This window comes from Scardinius erythrophthalmus (assembly GCF_964197995.2).
Source record: "Scardinius erythrophthalmus genome assembly, chromosome: 25".
Lineage (NCBI taxonomy): Eukaryota > Metazoa > Chordata > Actinopteri > Cypriniformes > Leuciscidae > Scardinius > Scardinius erythrophthalmus.
The window spans coordinates 5,544,544-5,561,835 of record NC_138245.1 but is presented as its reverse complement, the minus strand read 5'-3'; the positions used below and the strand labels follow the sequence as shown (position 1 = coordinate 5,561,835).

General features: G+C 39.6%; 2 protein-coding genes across 2 annotated transcripts in view; both read left to right on the top strand.

The window, feature by feature from the left end:
• Positions 1-2,369: 2,369 nt before the first annotated feature.
• On the top strand, positions 2,370-4,162 carry camk2n1a (calcium/calmodulin dependent protein kinase II inhibitor 1a). The gene is made up of 2 exons (XM_081357709.1): positions 2,370-2,864; positions 3,162-4,162. The coding sequence occupies exons 1-2, from the start codon at positions 2,696-2,698 to the stop codon at positions 3,224-3,226; spliced, it is 234 nt and encodes a 77-aa protein (XP_081213835.1). The 5' UTR covers positions 2,370-2,695; the 3' UTR covers positions 3,227-4,162.
• An 11,185-nt stretch (positions 4,163-15,347) lies between these two features.
• ddx19b (DEAD-box helicase 19b) overlaps positions 15,348-17,292 on the top strand; it is an 11,616-nt gene continuing 9,671 nt past the window's right edge. The window contains exons 1-6 of the mRNA XM_081358591.1: positions 15,348-15,631; positions 16,043-16,118; positions 16,246-16,293; positions 16,426-16,561; positions 16,880-16,972; positions 17,052-17,154. Of these exons, the coding sequence (XP_081214717.1) occupies positions 15,575-15,631; positions 16,043-16,118; positions 16,246-16,293; positions 16,426-16,561; positions 16,880-16,972; positions 17,052-17,154 (513 nt within the window). The 5' untranslated portion in view covers positions 15,348-15,574. The remainder of the gene's footprint in view (positions 15,632-16,042; positions 16,119-16,245; positions 16,294-16,425; positions 16,562-16,879; positions 16,973-17,051; positions 17,155-17,292) is intronic.

The following is a 17,292-nucleotide window of genomic DNA, read 5'->3' as shown; positions in this document are numbered from 1 at the left end:
AACCAACCACCAATAAGGTCATTTGGGAAGAATGGCGTTTTAGAGGGGGCTGCTAACATGTGTGGAATTATCTGATGGATCTCTGAATAGTGTTTCATGGGAAATGAAGTGCAGAACAGCACGTTCCCACAGGGCAAGCATTGTGAATGAATATGCCACAGGAAAATGAGCAAATATTAAAGAACAAGAAGTAATTTCGCGTGCCAGGCTCCATTTACTAAAATATTTAGCATGTGCAGAACTTGTGAATGATGTGATAATTACGACATTGTCTTATAAGTTGACCAGGATTCATTTTATTATGTGAAATGTACCATAAAATATTTTGGGTATATGGTTGCAATGTTGTTGTTGTTCTTTTTGGGGTTTTTTTTTTTGGTTATTGAGGTTTACATTGGTAACACTTCATTCCATCCGTCCACTTTAGACATTCTGCTGACTATTTGCAACACCATGTCAACTTATTTTCCTAACCCTAACACTTACTAATACTCTGAGAGTAGTTGCAAAGTTACTTATAGTTATGGAATATTGCAGTATTTATTATAAATGATTTATCCGTAAACATCTTTATTTCACCCCTCCGTCTTGCAGCAACATCTCTTCTCTGCTGATGTGTTTACTGGCGTGAGGGCGGGGCAACCTGTCACTCACATGAGATCCACCAATAGCAGACCACAACCATCCAATCAATTCCTGATGGACAAAATCAAGCCCCGCCCTACATATGTTCTTGTTCCAGAAGCTGTTTCACTCGGATACATCACAATAGTGAAGAAAAGACTAGCACAACTTCCGATTCATACCAACTTTAAAAGGGAATATGAAATGCAGCCTCTATCTTTTGATATTGACATCAGAGACTGCGATTCCAGTCACGCTCAGTTGAGAAGCTGTAGTCCATCAACACATCATTTTCAAGCACAATCTAAGCCTGTCTTCTTCATCTTTCCTCTCAATATTGAACTGTCTGAAGCTTTAGCGTTCAAACGACATCTCTGGAAAGAAATAGGCTGTTTTTGAGCAAACCAAGACGACGCACAAACTGAACTGCGTTCACCATTTCAGCTATTCAGATCAGACAGAACAGAACAAAATGGCCTCTCGTTCACAGATGGGAGGAAGCAGTGCATCTCGCTTCTATGCTGGATGGATATTTCTGTGGTGACAAAGTCTGCTGCTCAGTCCTGGAAAGGTTATGACTATGCCCAGCGCAGAAGATTATGCTCTCAAAATCTTGGACAGAGGAACAAACCCCCTCAGCTCATATCCAGATTGTGCCAGTATGACTTCAACATCATTCCAGCTTCTGATATTACAAAATGAAAACCTATGCACAGAGACATCCCATATTGCTTTCTCTTGTGATTTGCAGGCATGTTTTAATATCATATTCTGTTTGCTCAGGCTTTGACTGAAAAGCATGTAATAAGGATGAAATCACCAAGTAAAGAACAGGCTCAGAACATTTCGGCTCTTTCTACAACTAAGATATGAAGTCTTACAAAATGTAGATGCCATTTTGGTAGCAGATTAAAAGTGCGAAACACCTTGAATCAGGCCTAGCTCTGATTTGTTATTTTTCTGACTCCTGATAAGTTTCACTAAAAGGTCTTTAAAATTTCACATTGAAGCTAAAGAGCATGCTAGATAGATAGATAGATAGATAGATAGATAGATAGATAGATAGATAGATAGATAGATAGATAGATAGATAGATAGATAGATAGATAGATAGATAGATAGATAGATAGATAGATAGATAGATAGATAGATAGATAGATAGATCTTGGTGGTTCTTGACTTTATTCTGAGGGAGTTTTTTTGTCCAAGATATATTATGTTTGTGTTTTAGCAATTTTGTCATTCTGTTCTATACTATTCAACATGGTCTGCCAAATTAAAGTCAATATGGCTTATCCAACATCCATGATGTCATTTTGTTGCCAAGCATAAAGCATAGGCCTATGTGTCAAGGTTAAATATATCACACATTTTGAAAACATTTTACTTGGGACACATATGTTTGAAAACTTTATAATGATTTTTTTTATTATTATTCAAGGTGAGAGTTGTTTGATTGTTAACCTACACGACGTTTTTAGAGTCATTACAGCAGCAATTTTGTAAAGAATTATACAACCGTTTTCTCAAAATATATGAAACCAACATAAGAAATACACGGGTTATGCGTTTAATATGTTGCCAATGTGCTTTAAACTAGAATTAAATATATAAAACATCCTCTCGGATATATTTATTTGCAAATGACAAGTGGAAGCATCTTGTTCCATGGACAAATAGCTTGGAAATTTCCCAAGATTAATATTGGCGATGGCTGCAATGAAAGAGCTGGAGAGGAAGCCCGCGCCTCAGTGACGTTCATTCTCCATCAGGGATCTTTGTTTTGCATCGCTTCCCAATTTGCATTTGTTTCTCAGGTTTTCCATACGACGCTCCAGCCGCCGAAAAGCCCCGAGTGCGCAAAGGCGCATTCCAACGTTGGGAAATTTGGAATAGTTAAAGCGGGCGCGAGCTGACAGAAGGAAATTACATGCGTTCGCCCCGCGTCCCAGACAACCAGTCGCGGAGACACGTGCCATAGAGGTAAACAGCAGAAAGATTCGCTCGACAAAATTCACCTCGCGCTATCGATTCAGCAGAAGATACAGTAGCCACGGTTAGTTCATACAGCATGTCGGATGTATTACCGTATAGCGAGGACAAAATGACTCATTATGGCAACGACGGGGACGAGGAACACCTTTCCTTCACCTGCCGCCTCCAAGACACCAACAACTTTTTCGGTGGCAACCAGAATAAACGACCACCAAAGCTCGGGCAGATCGGGAGAAGCAAAAGAGGTAACGCACAAAGCCTTTGTTTATCGCACAAACAGATGATGCCAAATGCAATGTTGCGCTTGCCGATTATAGCCTATCTTTACTCACGGCATGATCAAGTGTCAACCGCTTAAACGCTCTGTTTTATGCTTCGGTTTTTGGATTCTGATACAGTGATGTATTGCGCCATTTCTGTTGTATTAAAATTCATGGCAACATGGAATCTCCGTCTTTGTGCCAGTGCATAGCGTGAGACAATAGCTGATCTGTGAGTTGGTCTCTCATCATCAACCCTTGTGTCTCTCTGTTCATTAACAGTCATTGAAGAAGAAAACGATGGCCAAGCACTGGACAAGAGCACAGAGAAATCCTCGTCGGCGTGAACGGACCCAAAGACTCCTAACCTCTCTGATGTGTATATCCAAAGACATTGTGAAGAGGCTCTCTCTCCCATCTGGCGACAAGCACTCCACACATTCTCCTTTCCCTAACTCCATTGTCCAGGGTTTACAGTGTGACGGGGCAGCAGACTGAACCGGCGGTCCGGAAGAATGGCCCAGGGGGGCTTGAAGGAATACTGTGTTTTCCAAACTATACTCCGAGATATGTGCAATGACAGGGTTCGGTCTCATTAAAGAGACTGGGCTCTACTTTTTTTTTCTTTTTCTTTTTTTTATTCTAATGAAGCAATTTGATAGACTGAGCAAACGTTACCATTAACATCAAACCAGTATCTTCCCGCTTAACCCAGTAGCCTACTGGTGGTGTTAATGGTATACTAGCAATGTCCACCTTTTCTTCCACAGTGGACCTCCAATGAGGTTTCACTATGTATGTAAAAAACAAAAAACAAAAAAAAACAAAGCTATTTATTAAATCTTTGGATACATATTTTGCAGTGTTGAAGGTTGAGCAAACGTTTTATATAGTAGACCGATGACGAGAAGTGACTTTTGCTTTGGATAAATGTTTTGTATGTAGCTTAACTGTGATTCTCGTGATCTGCTTCGTTTCATTTCATTCGTTTGATGTTCGGATTCAATCTGGAATGTCAGTTTAAAGACAGTAACCTTATAATCTTAAAGTATATTTACTGTAGATGTGCCAAATTATCCTGAGAGAAACATATTTCTGTGCTTTCTTCACGGGTATATTAATATTGGGTGGTTATGTTTACAGGGCTCTTTCATACTTGTGATGTATTCTAGTCATGCATGACGAACCTCAAGACCTTAAGAACGTCTTCTTGAATATAACGTATTTATCTCACAGAACATTTCTACGGAATATCTGTTATAATAAAGATTTTGAGAAACATTCAAAGAGAACGTTTTTTTTCTCTCCCCCTGACACGTCTCTAATGCTCGGCTGAAATCTGTGCGTGTGCACAAATCCAGGGGACGTGACATTTCCGCCTCTGCCACAAGCTTTCAATGATTCATGGTTTGGGATTAGCATTGTCAAAGCGCACCATCTAAAATCCAGTCCGCTGAGATCAGGACGAATCACGTGGCGTGTCAGAGCAAATATTATCTGCAAACTGTACGAGTGAGTTTCCCAGAGCTTCTCCTGCCAGTCTGGAGGTAAAACGCTGGCTGGATGGGCTGCCATGGCAACAGATTCACCTCCCATGAAATTTCCATTGTGTCCACCAGGGAAACCACAGCAGAGGATCTGAATGATCTGAATGAATATTCAATCCACATGTTTGGCTGCATTCGCAAGTAATATTGTATGCTGTGGCATGTGTCACGCTTTTATTTGTCCTTGTTACACGTTACATGTAGTTACTGTAGTAATAACGGTAACACCTCATTTTACAGTCCCCGTATGTACATAGCCTACTACTTATTAATAACTGGGTAATAATAACTAGGTAGCCTACCTAACCTTAACCCATGTAATTACCTTATATTAACCAGTTCTTTCTTAGGTAAGAACACTGCAAGTGCACATACTGTAAAATAAAGTGCAGCCATAATAAATTTAAATTATGCATAATAATTAACTAACTCCAAACCTAACCCTAACCCTATAGTAAGTACATATAGGTAATTATTATTACTCGGTACTTAAATGCATAATAACACCATAACACAGACACCTATAAAATAAAGTGTAACCTTAGTAGCCTATCCCTGTACTAATGCACTATAGTAGCTTTGATACAAGTGCCTTTTACCTATTTAGCACTATGCCAAAATTATAAACCAGCCTAAAAGGCATAAACGAGGACACTCGTACCAGTTGGAGATAGAGACATTTCCTAAAAAGCAAAGAGCAGTCTGAGGTTCTTCTATGAATTTGTGTGTTCAGATTGTGACATCATCATGCGTTTTAAAAATGTCACGAGCACCAGGGAACACCATCTCAGCTGAATAACGTTATCATGCCAGAAGGCGTTATGCAATGCACAAGGGAGGCTGGCACTGTGTGGTGGCAAAGTCTGCCTGGTCCCGTGTTTGGTAGAGACATGCAAATAATCTGGCGCCTGCTGATTTGCATTTGGCTTCTATGTTTTGCTTTGGTTTCAGCGGGGGCTCCGGGTTTGGGTTTCATTGGAGCGACCCGACTGAAGACAATATGACTCGAACATTTTCAAATGGATGCCTGCAGAACAGATCATGATCAGAACAGGGAAATTTTGTGGTGGGATTGGAAATGAACTACAGAAGGTTTCTGGAGAGACTTGGTTGCTGTAATTAGTCTAGTATGAAAATCACTATTTGGAATGTTTGTTTTGCTGACGTAGTTTATTCAGAGGCTGATACCGACTTTCTCGTTTGTTTTCATGCTAATGGAAGTACTTTATTTACCTTGTTTGTTATCCGTTGCCATAATGCTGTCTGACCAGTGCTAATCAGCCAGTATCTAACCACCAAAAAAAAAGCCATTATTTTAAACACACAGTCAAAGTCCTCAAAATAATTTAATAAAACAATAATTTAATAAACCAACTCATTTAAAAAACAAGAAAATGAATAAGTAATTAAATAAGTGAATAATTACAAATAGATTTACATTATATACTGAAGGAGTGGATTCTGGAATCCACTGCTGCTTCAATGTATATCTAATGAGTGATTATAATCAAGGTATTAATCAATATATTTTTCCTTCTAAGTATCAAATGAGTTGAATGACTTTTCTAGGCTTATGAGATTTTACTTTGTTATAGAAGTTACCATTGTGATTGCTGAAATGTTCTTTCATGTATTATTTAATGTCTGAATGAAATATCTGTTCAATGACTGCGGGTCTAGCCCATGCTAGGAATACAGCAACAGTGCTTGCTTAATTAGCCCGGCTTCCAGAAATGAAATGTGGACTAATTTTGTTGTTGTTGAGAAAGGCCTTTTACATGTGTTAAAACATATAAGGGTCATTGAAGTCTATAGTTTAAGGGACAATTTCTTTGTTAAAGCCTTATTTTCCAGTTATATTAAAGTGTCCTCTCCTTGAGAGAAATAACATATTATCTTGATGTTTTGAGAAGCCTCTCCTGTTTATAGTTAGAGCCTGGCCAAATCCAACCTTGAAAAAGCTGTGTGTCGGTGTGTGTGTTAGTCTTCTTGGTTACAGGTTAAGGAACAACTGCATTATTGGAGACTGACTGCTCTGGACAGGCTGGCGCCCAGCAATCCAGATCTACGACCTGGAAGGTCACGACGTGCCTAAATTCAGGGTCAGAGTTTCAGCTGCATAATTGATGAAGATATGCCTCAGTCTATATGTATATGTGTGGAAATTACTATGTTTATCTATTTCTTAGCCAATGAGAATCATTCAACCTGAAGCAAGGACGCAGCTTAGACCTTGTTGAACTGTAACTGTAAGCGGGGCGGCCTACGAACTCTGTGAGTCTTGAAGCTGATTTCTGCCTGATGAAACTGTAAACTATCTTCAGTAAAAGTTTTCTTTAATTTATTATAATTCTGACTCTTGTCTTAAATTGACTGCACTTCTGACTCCGGGTCTTAATTAATCATATATCTGGTCCTTGGGTCTTTAACTGTAATTCCCCTAACAATATTTACCAAAATATATCCTACTTGTTCCCTTGAGAGCTATTGATTATGTGCAGTGGCTAAGTGGTTCTTCCCTCACTGTTGGGTTGGTTGTAGACACCAGTTCCACTCAGTCGCATTCTCTTCTGTCAACTCCAGCCATCCTGGCATCAGAGGTTTTGTCCATAGAGCCACCAAACACCCCCGAACTCCTCCCAAGTCCTTCACCATCTACACTCCTCATGAGAGCACAAGTGTCTCCGGCCTCGAGTCCGGAAGATGGTATCGAGCCGCGCCGACCTGGGAGCGAAAGCGGTGGATCCTGCGGTTATTTCCGTCTGGAAAGCGCTGAAGACATCTTTCCCTCTCAGGTCTCTACATCCACAATCCACTTCCAAGTCCATTCCAGTAATTGAAATCCCCGAGCCCATTCCAGTGAGTGAAATTAACCAGTCTATTCAAGTGAGGGAAATTCTCCAGTCCGTTCCTGTGAGAGAAATTCTCCAGTCCGCTCCTTTGAGAGAAATTCACCAATCTGATCCAGTGAGAGAAATTCACCAATCTGATCCAGTGAGAGAAATTCACCAATCTGATCCAGTGAGAGAAATTCCCCAGTCTGTTCCAGTGAGAGAAATCCCACCGTCTGCTTCAGTCCGAGAGTCCAGTCGCAAGCTCGTTCCAACCTCATAGTTCAGTCCAGAGCCTGCTCCAGCCCCAACGTTCAGTGATAAGTCAATTCCAGCTCCAGAATCTGCTCCAACCCATGAGCCTGCTCCTGAGTCTGAGCCAAGTCCAAGGACTTCTAAAGCCTCAGCACCTCATTTAACCTCAACTCAAAGGAGGAAGCAGAGGAAGAAGAAACGGCCCTCTGCCAGTCCAGCCCCTGAACACAGCCCAGAGTTGGCTCCAGTCCCTGAGTTCAGCCTCATCCCAGATTTCAGTCACGAATCCGCTCCAGCCCCAGAATTCAGTAATGAGTCCGCTCCAGCCTCAGAGTTTTGTATCGAGCCCGTTCAGGCCCCATAATCTACATTGGAGCCCACTCTAAACCCTGAATCAGCATCAGAGCCCACTCGTACCTGTGAGTTACCTTTAAATTTACTTCCAGTCCTTGAGTCCATACAATAATTCCCCCCAGACAAAGAGTCCGGTGAAAGATCCAGCCCCTGACCAGAGTCCAGTGAAGGCTTTTACCCTAGAGCTCAGCCTAGTACCTGCTCTACCACCAGAATCCTCAGCTAACCCGGCCATCATGCCAGAACCAGGCCAAATACTTCCAGGCCCAGAGGATTCAGAGACCCCTCTACCAATGATTGTTCTCCCTGTTACGACGGTGGCCATAATGTGTGTTTGGGCCACACACTGCTCTCCCACTCGTATCAAAGTGGAGGTATTCGTCCCAGTAATTCCTGTTTGCCCAGAGACAACCAGGGAGGTCTTTCTAGAGTTTTCAGTTTGTCCCAGATACGACTGTGAAGCTCATTTCCCAGTCTTCTGTCTAAATATGACTCCAGAGTTCGTTCCTAAGTTTCCTGTTTGTCCAGAGATGACTAAGGAGGTCATTTTTGAGTTATCAGTTTGTCCAGATGCGACTATGAAGGTAGTTTCCCAGTCTTCTGTCTGTCTAGATACAACCACGGAGGTCGTTCCCTAGTTCCGTTTTTCTAGATACGACCAAAAGGGTCGTCCCCTAATTTTCTATCAGCCCTAATACAACTAAGAAGGTCGTTCCGGAAATTCCTGTTTGCCCTAGTGTCAAGGCCACAGAGGCCAGTCCTCCATGGTCCCCTGAGCTACTGGTCACCTGCTCCCCACTGGCCATCCTGTCTAGCACCAGTACAACACTGTTCCACCATCTCCAATATTCTGCATCTGCAACAAATTAGACAGTTGTCCACTGTCATTCCTTCTACAACTACCCATTTCTCAGTTTCTCACCTGCTTACTTCAGTTGTCTGCCAAACCTGCAAATAAACTTGTTAATTGGATTTTTCCTGTGTTGCATCCTTCTGTTTTTTTGACATTTAGTATATATTACATAATATATATATTACATAAAAACAGCTATTGTTTTATTGCATTTATCATTACATTTAAATTAAATTAAGCAATGTATCTACATACTAAAATGTCATAGAAAATTTGATATATGAATATATATAACACAGATATTGTTTTAAACACATGACCCACAATAAAATATTGTTAAATTATTACATTTACATATATATTATATATATATATGCTGTTTTAAACATTTCATAATATTGCCTAATACTGCATTTAAATCATTGTTAGTATATCATTCAATCATACAATATATCATACTTGTTAAATGATTGGCATGAAAATGCGCAGTCTGTCACACTTCTCTGATCAAACTGATCAAGATCATCTGCTGGTTTTAATTGTATATCAGTGATACTGAAGTTGCAGTGGATTAGTTTAGAGGCTGCTTGTTATTTTGTAGGGAGTCTGAGTCAGAGAGGCTCACTCAGTATGTACACCATGAACACCAGAAGGCTACATACACTGTTGGCTGACTGGACTGTTTCCATGGTTACCATTACAGGTTTTTGCTCTCTTTGCTACTGCAAAGTCGTCAGTGGGAAGTGTACGAGAATGTTTCAGAGAGTGATTTTTGGTGCAGAGGCTTCAAAAGAAAGCATTCGGATAACAATTATGCTTTTTTTATGTGAATAATTGCCTGAAGCCCTCTGTGGAAATCTTTCAGTCTTGCCTACTGACAGTCTCTGGAAATGAAAATATGATGGCAAACATGATGTAACGGAGCTACAGCTGCTAATTAAAATATCAAAAATCATACTGCGTTCCTCTGATTGGCTTCCGTGGAGGATGATGTAACCCTGGCCTATTGTGTAGTTCAGGTTCTGAGGAAAACAAGTTCAAATGCACCAGCCGTCTACAGCTAAACGCACACCACTAACAAACAGAAGCAAAGCCTCTCAATACTATAGAGGTCACTTCACAAGCTATTACATAGAGATCGTTTTCAGGATGGAACAGAGTGGGCGCTTTGTCCCTTGGTGGTACGGAGCGACTGTGTAAAAGCCCTGGGCAACATGGCTGGTAACTGTGTAAGTCAAGCTCTTGAATAAAATATGTTGGCCCAGATTGAAATCCACCATTGGTCACTGGATTAGACCATCAAGTCTAAAAGACGTTGTCACAAACAAACTATTAGACCATCGACTCATTCACGTCCTGATGGCAGGATTTGAAATAAAGCATTAAAACTTAATTTAGGGTGGTGAATCGAGCACAACGCCCCTTCTATTGTATTACTTCCCCTCATATTGAGTCCTTCAAATAAGAAACGTTTCAGATTATTGTATTTACACTGTAGATTAGATAAATCAACTTTCTAAAAGCCATTCCCATAATTTCTTCCAGATGAAAGGGCACCAATTAGCTATTGAGTATCAGTAGGCCTATTATAAAGAAACTAATGTATTATTAAGAATGTAATAAGGCAGTACTGGGAACATGTTATTGGAGAATGATTGCCTGTCTACCAACACAATAAAGTACTCACCTCTGGTCATTCCAGTCAGAGCTCTGTACATGATGTTTGCCTCACTTTTACTGGCAAAACAAGTCAATGTTTGCATATCAATGTTCTTTTTGCAGTTTTATTCAACTAGCACGACTAGACATGTTTTTACGGAGCCTGTAAAGGGACATGGTGATGGAAAAAATAGGAGATGGGAGGAAAATATACACTAAGTTAGGTATATTGTTATTTACATGAGTGCTATTCCTATTTGGTCTGAATTTTAATGAAATAAGTAAAAGTATCCTTTGATATAACTAATAATGAATGAGAAAAAACACCCTTTTCATTAGTGTAATGTTTATTACCCCAAAAATGTAGACAATAACAAGGGTAGCCCCAAATAACAAAAATTGACAATGTCAGTAGCGGGTGTTTCCACCATTTGCAGCAATGACAGCTTGACAGCGACGTCTCATGCTCCTCACTAGCCTCATGATGTTGCCCTGAGGCAATTCGTTCCACTCTTCCACAAGTGCGGCACGCAGTTCTGCCAGGTCACGTGGGGGTGGGGTACGATCATCCAGTCTCTGCTTCAGCTGGTCCCAAACGTGCTCTATGGGGTTCAGGTCAGGGGACATTGCTGGCCATACCATATGAGGCACTCCGACTTCCTGAAGTCGAGCTGTGACAATTCTGGCACGATGTGGTGGAGCATTATCACCCATGAACAGAAAGTTGGGGGTGTGCTGGCGGAATTGGGGGATGATGATGGGTTCTATGATGTCTCTGAGGTAAGAACGTGCAGTGACTGAGCCATCTACAATAAACAAATCAGTTTTGCGCTGACTGGTGATGCCTGCCCAGACTGTTACACCTCCTCCACCAAAGCTAACCCTGGGGACCATGTTGACCTCGGCGTATCGCTCACCTCGCCTTCTCCAGCAACGCTGACGACAATCATTTCTGTGCAAGGTGACCCGACACTCGTCAGTGTTGCTGGAGAAGGCGAGGTGAGCGATACGCCGAGGTCAACATGGGAAAAGTTTCTCGAGGGAATGGATATTTTTTCTTCCATCTCATATTACTGTATTTTTTTCCTACACTATGTCCCTTTAGAGGACAAAATTAAAAAATATATCCCATAATTTACCCAACACAATTGGAGTTATTTAAAAAAAAAAAAAAAAAAATCCAAGCTTTATAATGGGAGTAAATAAACCCTGGGGTTTTTTAAGGCCAAAAAGGCTTGAGTTTGTTACCCAGCTACTCCTACATCCTACGTCATTGCATGGGGTCAGAGGTCACTCTTCCACCGGAAACCAAGCTGAACGCGGACGGCCAAAGTATACTTTGTTTTCTTGAATTAGTCCCTCACACCTGTTTCTGTTCAGTTTGGTTACGTTCCCCATGTATTTAAGCCCTGTGTTTCATTCTGTTCGGTCTCCAGTGCCAATCCTCCCTATACGCAAAGTATGCAAATTGCATAGGGCCCCCAAACCATCAGGAGGCCCCCTTGCTCTCAAAGATGATGTAATGCCTAAGTCTGTGTGAATAATTGGTTTACAATGATTATGAAAACATAATATCGCATTCAAAGCGGTGCGCTGTCGCCTCCAAATCAGTCAAATCATGGACCATCATAATCAGTCTCGTGCCGGACTTGATACTAAAAAGGTGTTAAAAGCGTATTGAACTGTGAAAGTGGCTTTCTGTGCACGCATGGACAAGTATAGACTACTTAGGGCTTCTGGTGCGCGCTTAAATGGAAAAATACACACAAAAATATGTCCGTCTTGGAGAGTTTTCACTTAAACAGATTCAGTTGTGTCTTAAGTGAACATAAACAAAACTGTGCATTTGGTCTTAAAGTGACAGCAGCCTAATAAACCTGCTGCTGTCTCTCATTTAATGTTAATCAAACAACTAAAGAAAACAAGAGAATCATTAACTGCTCTTCACTGAATAACTTTTGTAACTTAGGGAAGAATCAATAGCCGCGTTTCCATTACCCTTCAAATTCCACAAATTGAAATTGTGAATTGAAAATATGCTTAATGGAAACACGTAATTTTCGCAAAAACTCCCATTTATCGCAAAAAAGTTTTTACGCTCGCATGAGGTGGTTTTTCAGGCAATTCGAAAAAGAAATATTTCGCAAAACTGCAATGGAAACAGTTTTTGCGCATTTACAGGTCACCTGACGTAGATGACGTGGTGTGTTTGGACAGAATACGAGACAGAGTTCTTAAGAATTCATATAAGACAACATAATTACAGGAATACTGGATTCTAAACCTCAAATAAATGCCGCAACCAAGACCTCGAAGCAGATATGAGGGAGAAACACCCAGAAACTCCTCATATGTGCCGCTCACAAGTATGGGTCGTTCCTTACCATTAATGCTTGGAAAACACACAGACATCTCCCTCGATTAATATTATTGGCTAGTGCAGTGGCTGGGATTAGTTCATAAACCTCCATTTTGGAATGATTTTACTGATCGCGAGAGGAAAAAATGAAGTTTTAGTCGCATAACATCGGTTAATGGAAACGCCGTCATTTCGCAATAGTTTTTTGTCGACATTTAGAAAAAAATCGCAAAAGTTTTGCGCAAATCTGTAATGGAAACGCGCCTAATGTCTATTTAATTCATACGGTGATATCTATGCTGTGTTTTATTTTTTTACATTTGATTACTTTATTAAATTTCTGTATAGTAGGCTGCTTTATTTAGTAGGCTAAATTGTTTATTTCGTTTCTATATTTTTTTCTATTGTATTTGTCCAATTGTTGGTAATACATTTTTATTGTATTACTGTTTCAACTCACTGTTGTTTGTTGACTGTGAAACTGCTCTGAAAGAACAGATTAAGGGTTTGAGGCTTGAGGGTCATTTTGGGGTGTTATGAACGCACTGATATAGGGGCCCCTTAAAAGCTTTGCTTAGGGCCCCCAGAAGTCTAGGACAGGCACTGCCGGTATCGTTGATGTTCATGTGGTTGTGTATCTTTTCTCCTTGTGATTCTCCAGCATGTTTCCTAGTTTGATTTTGATTAAAGACTTTTTGTGGATATTCCTTTCGTCGTGTGCTTCATTATAGACACATCCGTGACAGCTGTATTGCATACACATGTCGTCAACTGAATCTGAGACCAAATACGTTTTTTTTTTTTTGTGAACTGAATACTCTGTCTGTATGAAGGTGCATTTCGTTATCTTTCTATCTTTAGTTGCCATGGACACTTGCAAAGTTCCTCATTATGAATAGCAAAGATGAAAAGAATAGGTTTTCCCTCTTTCCCACAGTTACGAATACTTTTGGGAAGAAAAAGATGCCTCTCAACACACAAACTGATGTAATCTTCAGACACAAGCAGAGCGACACTCAGTCAGCCTATTCAACAAGAGAACAAACCAGAATCAATTACTCATTACATTAACAAGAGAGACAGACCAGCAATCTTGATATAGTTAAACAATGAAATACTCAATCAATAAGCAAACAAAAAGATCTAAATATATAAATAAAACCACAGTCTGTTAACATATTTTTAAAATTGAGTCAGAAACTACTGATCTATGCTAGTTAGAAATCTGTGCAGCATTATTACTATTGAGTAAATAAAATCTTACATTTGTTATTTTTGCTTTTATAATTTACAACAATGTTTGCAATAAATGTGTGAATTCAATAAATGAACTGAATAAACAGCCGTTATATTTTTATAACACATAATTTGAGCCTTTATTACTTGAATTGATATTCTAGTTGCTCTTCTTCTTTTGTGCTCTACAGAAGGACGTCTAACAGACAGAGCACATTAATAGACAGTTTCCCCATGTTTTAAATATACAATGTCTCATTCCAGCCAATTCTGTTCTTCTGTCATTGAGATCTGCCTGTCTGTGAGAATGTGAGAATGTTCCAGAAGTGTGGGGCAGCATCTACAGGCAACGCAGAGAATTACTCATATCAAAACTTGCTCTTGTATTGCAACATTTGGGAGGCATGATCTAAAGAGCATTCTGTGATTTAAAGACTTCTCTTGAGTGTTAACAAACAAACATGCTGAGATTTAGAAAAATGAAAAATGCAAACACTAATAGTAAATGTACAGATTGCTGTTACATATGTGCAAAGAAGAATGTGTGAAGAGAGTTATACAGGTATTTTGCATAGCACATCAATATAAAAATGAGACATTTAAATATATTAAAATAGTGAATTTTCATATTGCACTCATGGATTTGTTTAGATAGCTGTAGCATGTACAATTATACTTGTTCATGACAAATGACCCGTCCCAGAGAAACACGTCCCGTTTTGAAAAACAGAGGTATTTTAGGTAAAGTCGGGCATGATTTCTTGTTGTGACGTAGTCTATCCGAGTGAAATGTCTTCTCGAACAAGAAAAAACAAACAAACAAAAAAGCATTTCTTAAATTTCTTAGGTTGATGAATTTTTTTTTTATTATTATATTTTTTTTTTTGTGTGTGTGTGTGTGTGTGTATGTGTGGTAAAATTACAACTTTGTTGGTAATGCCACTGATGCATAATCTTTTCATCTGTAGGCCTATATGTTTAACACCTTTTTTTTCTTTTTTTTTGTGAAATGTTAGGCTACATGTTTGATGTAGCCTAATTTCATTCATTTAATAGATGTCTATCTGTGTATTGTTTGATGCATTATAATAAAAAACAATAATTGGATAGTTGTGGTCGATCTCGTATGAGTGACAGGTTGCCCCGCCCTCACGCCAGTAAACACATCATCAGAGAAAACAAGATGATGATGCAAGAGGGAGGGGAAGTTGTTTTGATTAAAGATTACGAGGGCACATGAATAAAAATAACAAATTACAATAAATCATTAAACTTTTATTATAAATACAGGAAAATTGTATTAAAAAATACATATATATATTTATAAAAGAATTGTCCATTTTGATTTTATGGTGACTTTAACCTCACAGCGGAACGTTTAATAGGAACCATGTACACACGAGAACTGTTTCCGCCCGGAGGTGTGAGTGTCGCAGCCCTTAAGAAGCAAGGACCGCCACACGCCATTGTATCAATTTGTTGCATTCAAGTCTTTTTACTTTAATTTTATTAAGAATTTATGCACAGTTAGATTTAACAGTCAACTGTTAAATCATCGACTCTCGCTTTTAAGGAAAAACTTTTAATTTACAAGTAAGGACATGGCAACAGATTCGTGGGCCCAGGCTGTCGATGAACAAGAAGCCGCAGCGGAATCGGTGGGTTGAAACCTCAAACTGAACACAATAATGATAAGAAACCGAATAATTTAATCAAAGATTTTACGAAACACAACAATTTACTTGGTTGTTTAACAGTGCCGTTATATGTGTAATCAATCAATTTTAAATAAAGCTGTTGTCGCAGTAACAACACAAAGCATGCTAACTTGCGTTCAGATCAGTTTGGGCGCTTTAAACAAATAGCCTACAACGTGTGTGTGTGTGTGTGTGTGTGTGTGAGAGAGAGAGAGAGAGACTGTATACTATTAGTGTAGTATTACTACTGTACTGATATTTTAGTTGATCTTCTGTAACTTGTATTGCATATCCTCGACATATTGTTAATAATACCCTTTTAAAGCTGGGCATATATGCAATCGTCAAAAGTAATTTCTCTTTAATTTACAGATAAGCAGCTTGCAAATAAATGAAAAAGATGACAAGCCGAAAGTTGAAGCAAATAGTAAGAAAGCTGAAGCAAATGGTAAGAATGTTGTTCCTCGATACTTGAAAGCATCGCTAAGTGAGATTTATATTTGTGTGTTTTGAGCTTTTGGATTCCAATGATGAATGAGGTTGTTGATTTTTCTTCCTTTCCCTTTGTTAATAAGGCGCAAAGACAGAAGGAAATGGCAATAAAACCGAGGAAGAGGATAAAGGTGATTTATGATATAGACCGCAGCATCATCACATAGGCTCAGTCTGTTTTCTTCTCTTATCTAAGTTCAGTTTGGTTTGAGTGTGTGTATATTCTCTTCATGGGAGTTGACTAAAACTGATCTGAATTGCAGACGATAAGGCAGCACAGTCACTGTTGAATAAACTGATCCGCAGTAATCTAGTGAACACGACCAATCAAGTTGAAGTCCTCCAGAGGGATCCGAACTCTCCACTGTACTCGGTCAAGTCATTCGAAGAGCTGCGATTGTGAGTTTGACACTTTTTACACCTTCCTGATTGCACTGCAGCTTTAATGTGTGCAGACTAATGTAATAACTAGATGTAATTTCATTATTGACCAACTAAGATCTACTCTTAAGGGTGTGTATACACTACTTCACTTCTCTTGGTTCTTTTGGCTTGGACCAAAAAAAAGAAAATAGCCGCTTTTCCACTGTCAAACCTCACTAGAGTTTGTTTAGAAGTGGACCGAGACCCACCTTTTCAGTTCTCGGCCTGCTTTTTTGGTGCACATCAGGGTTTGGATGGCAGCGGTTACACTTTCTTTTTTTCTTCGTTTCCCAGAAAACCTCAGCTGTTGCAAGGAGTGTATGCCATGGGTTTCAACAGGCCCTCCAAAATCCAGGAGACTGCATTGCCCATGATGCTCGCAGAACCGTAAGTTCTTTATTTAATCTATATTCCTTCCATCCTAATGAGAGCAGAGTTTGAACACTAACACCTTCTTCCCCTCCAGTCCGCAGAATCTCATCGCTCAGTCTCAGTCAGGCACGGGTAAGACGGCTGCCTTTGTGCTGGCCATGTTGAGTCATGTGGACCCTGAAAACAAATGGCCTCAGGTATGTAACGCATAGGGATGGGTATGTTTTTATTTTATTTAATTTTTTTACGGTACCGATGCCTGAACCGATACTTAAAAAAATTAAATCATAATTTAAGAGCCTCAGAACGATGGTGAATGACATTTAAAGAATGGC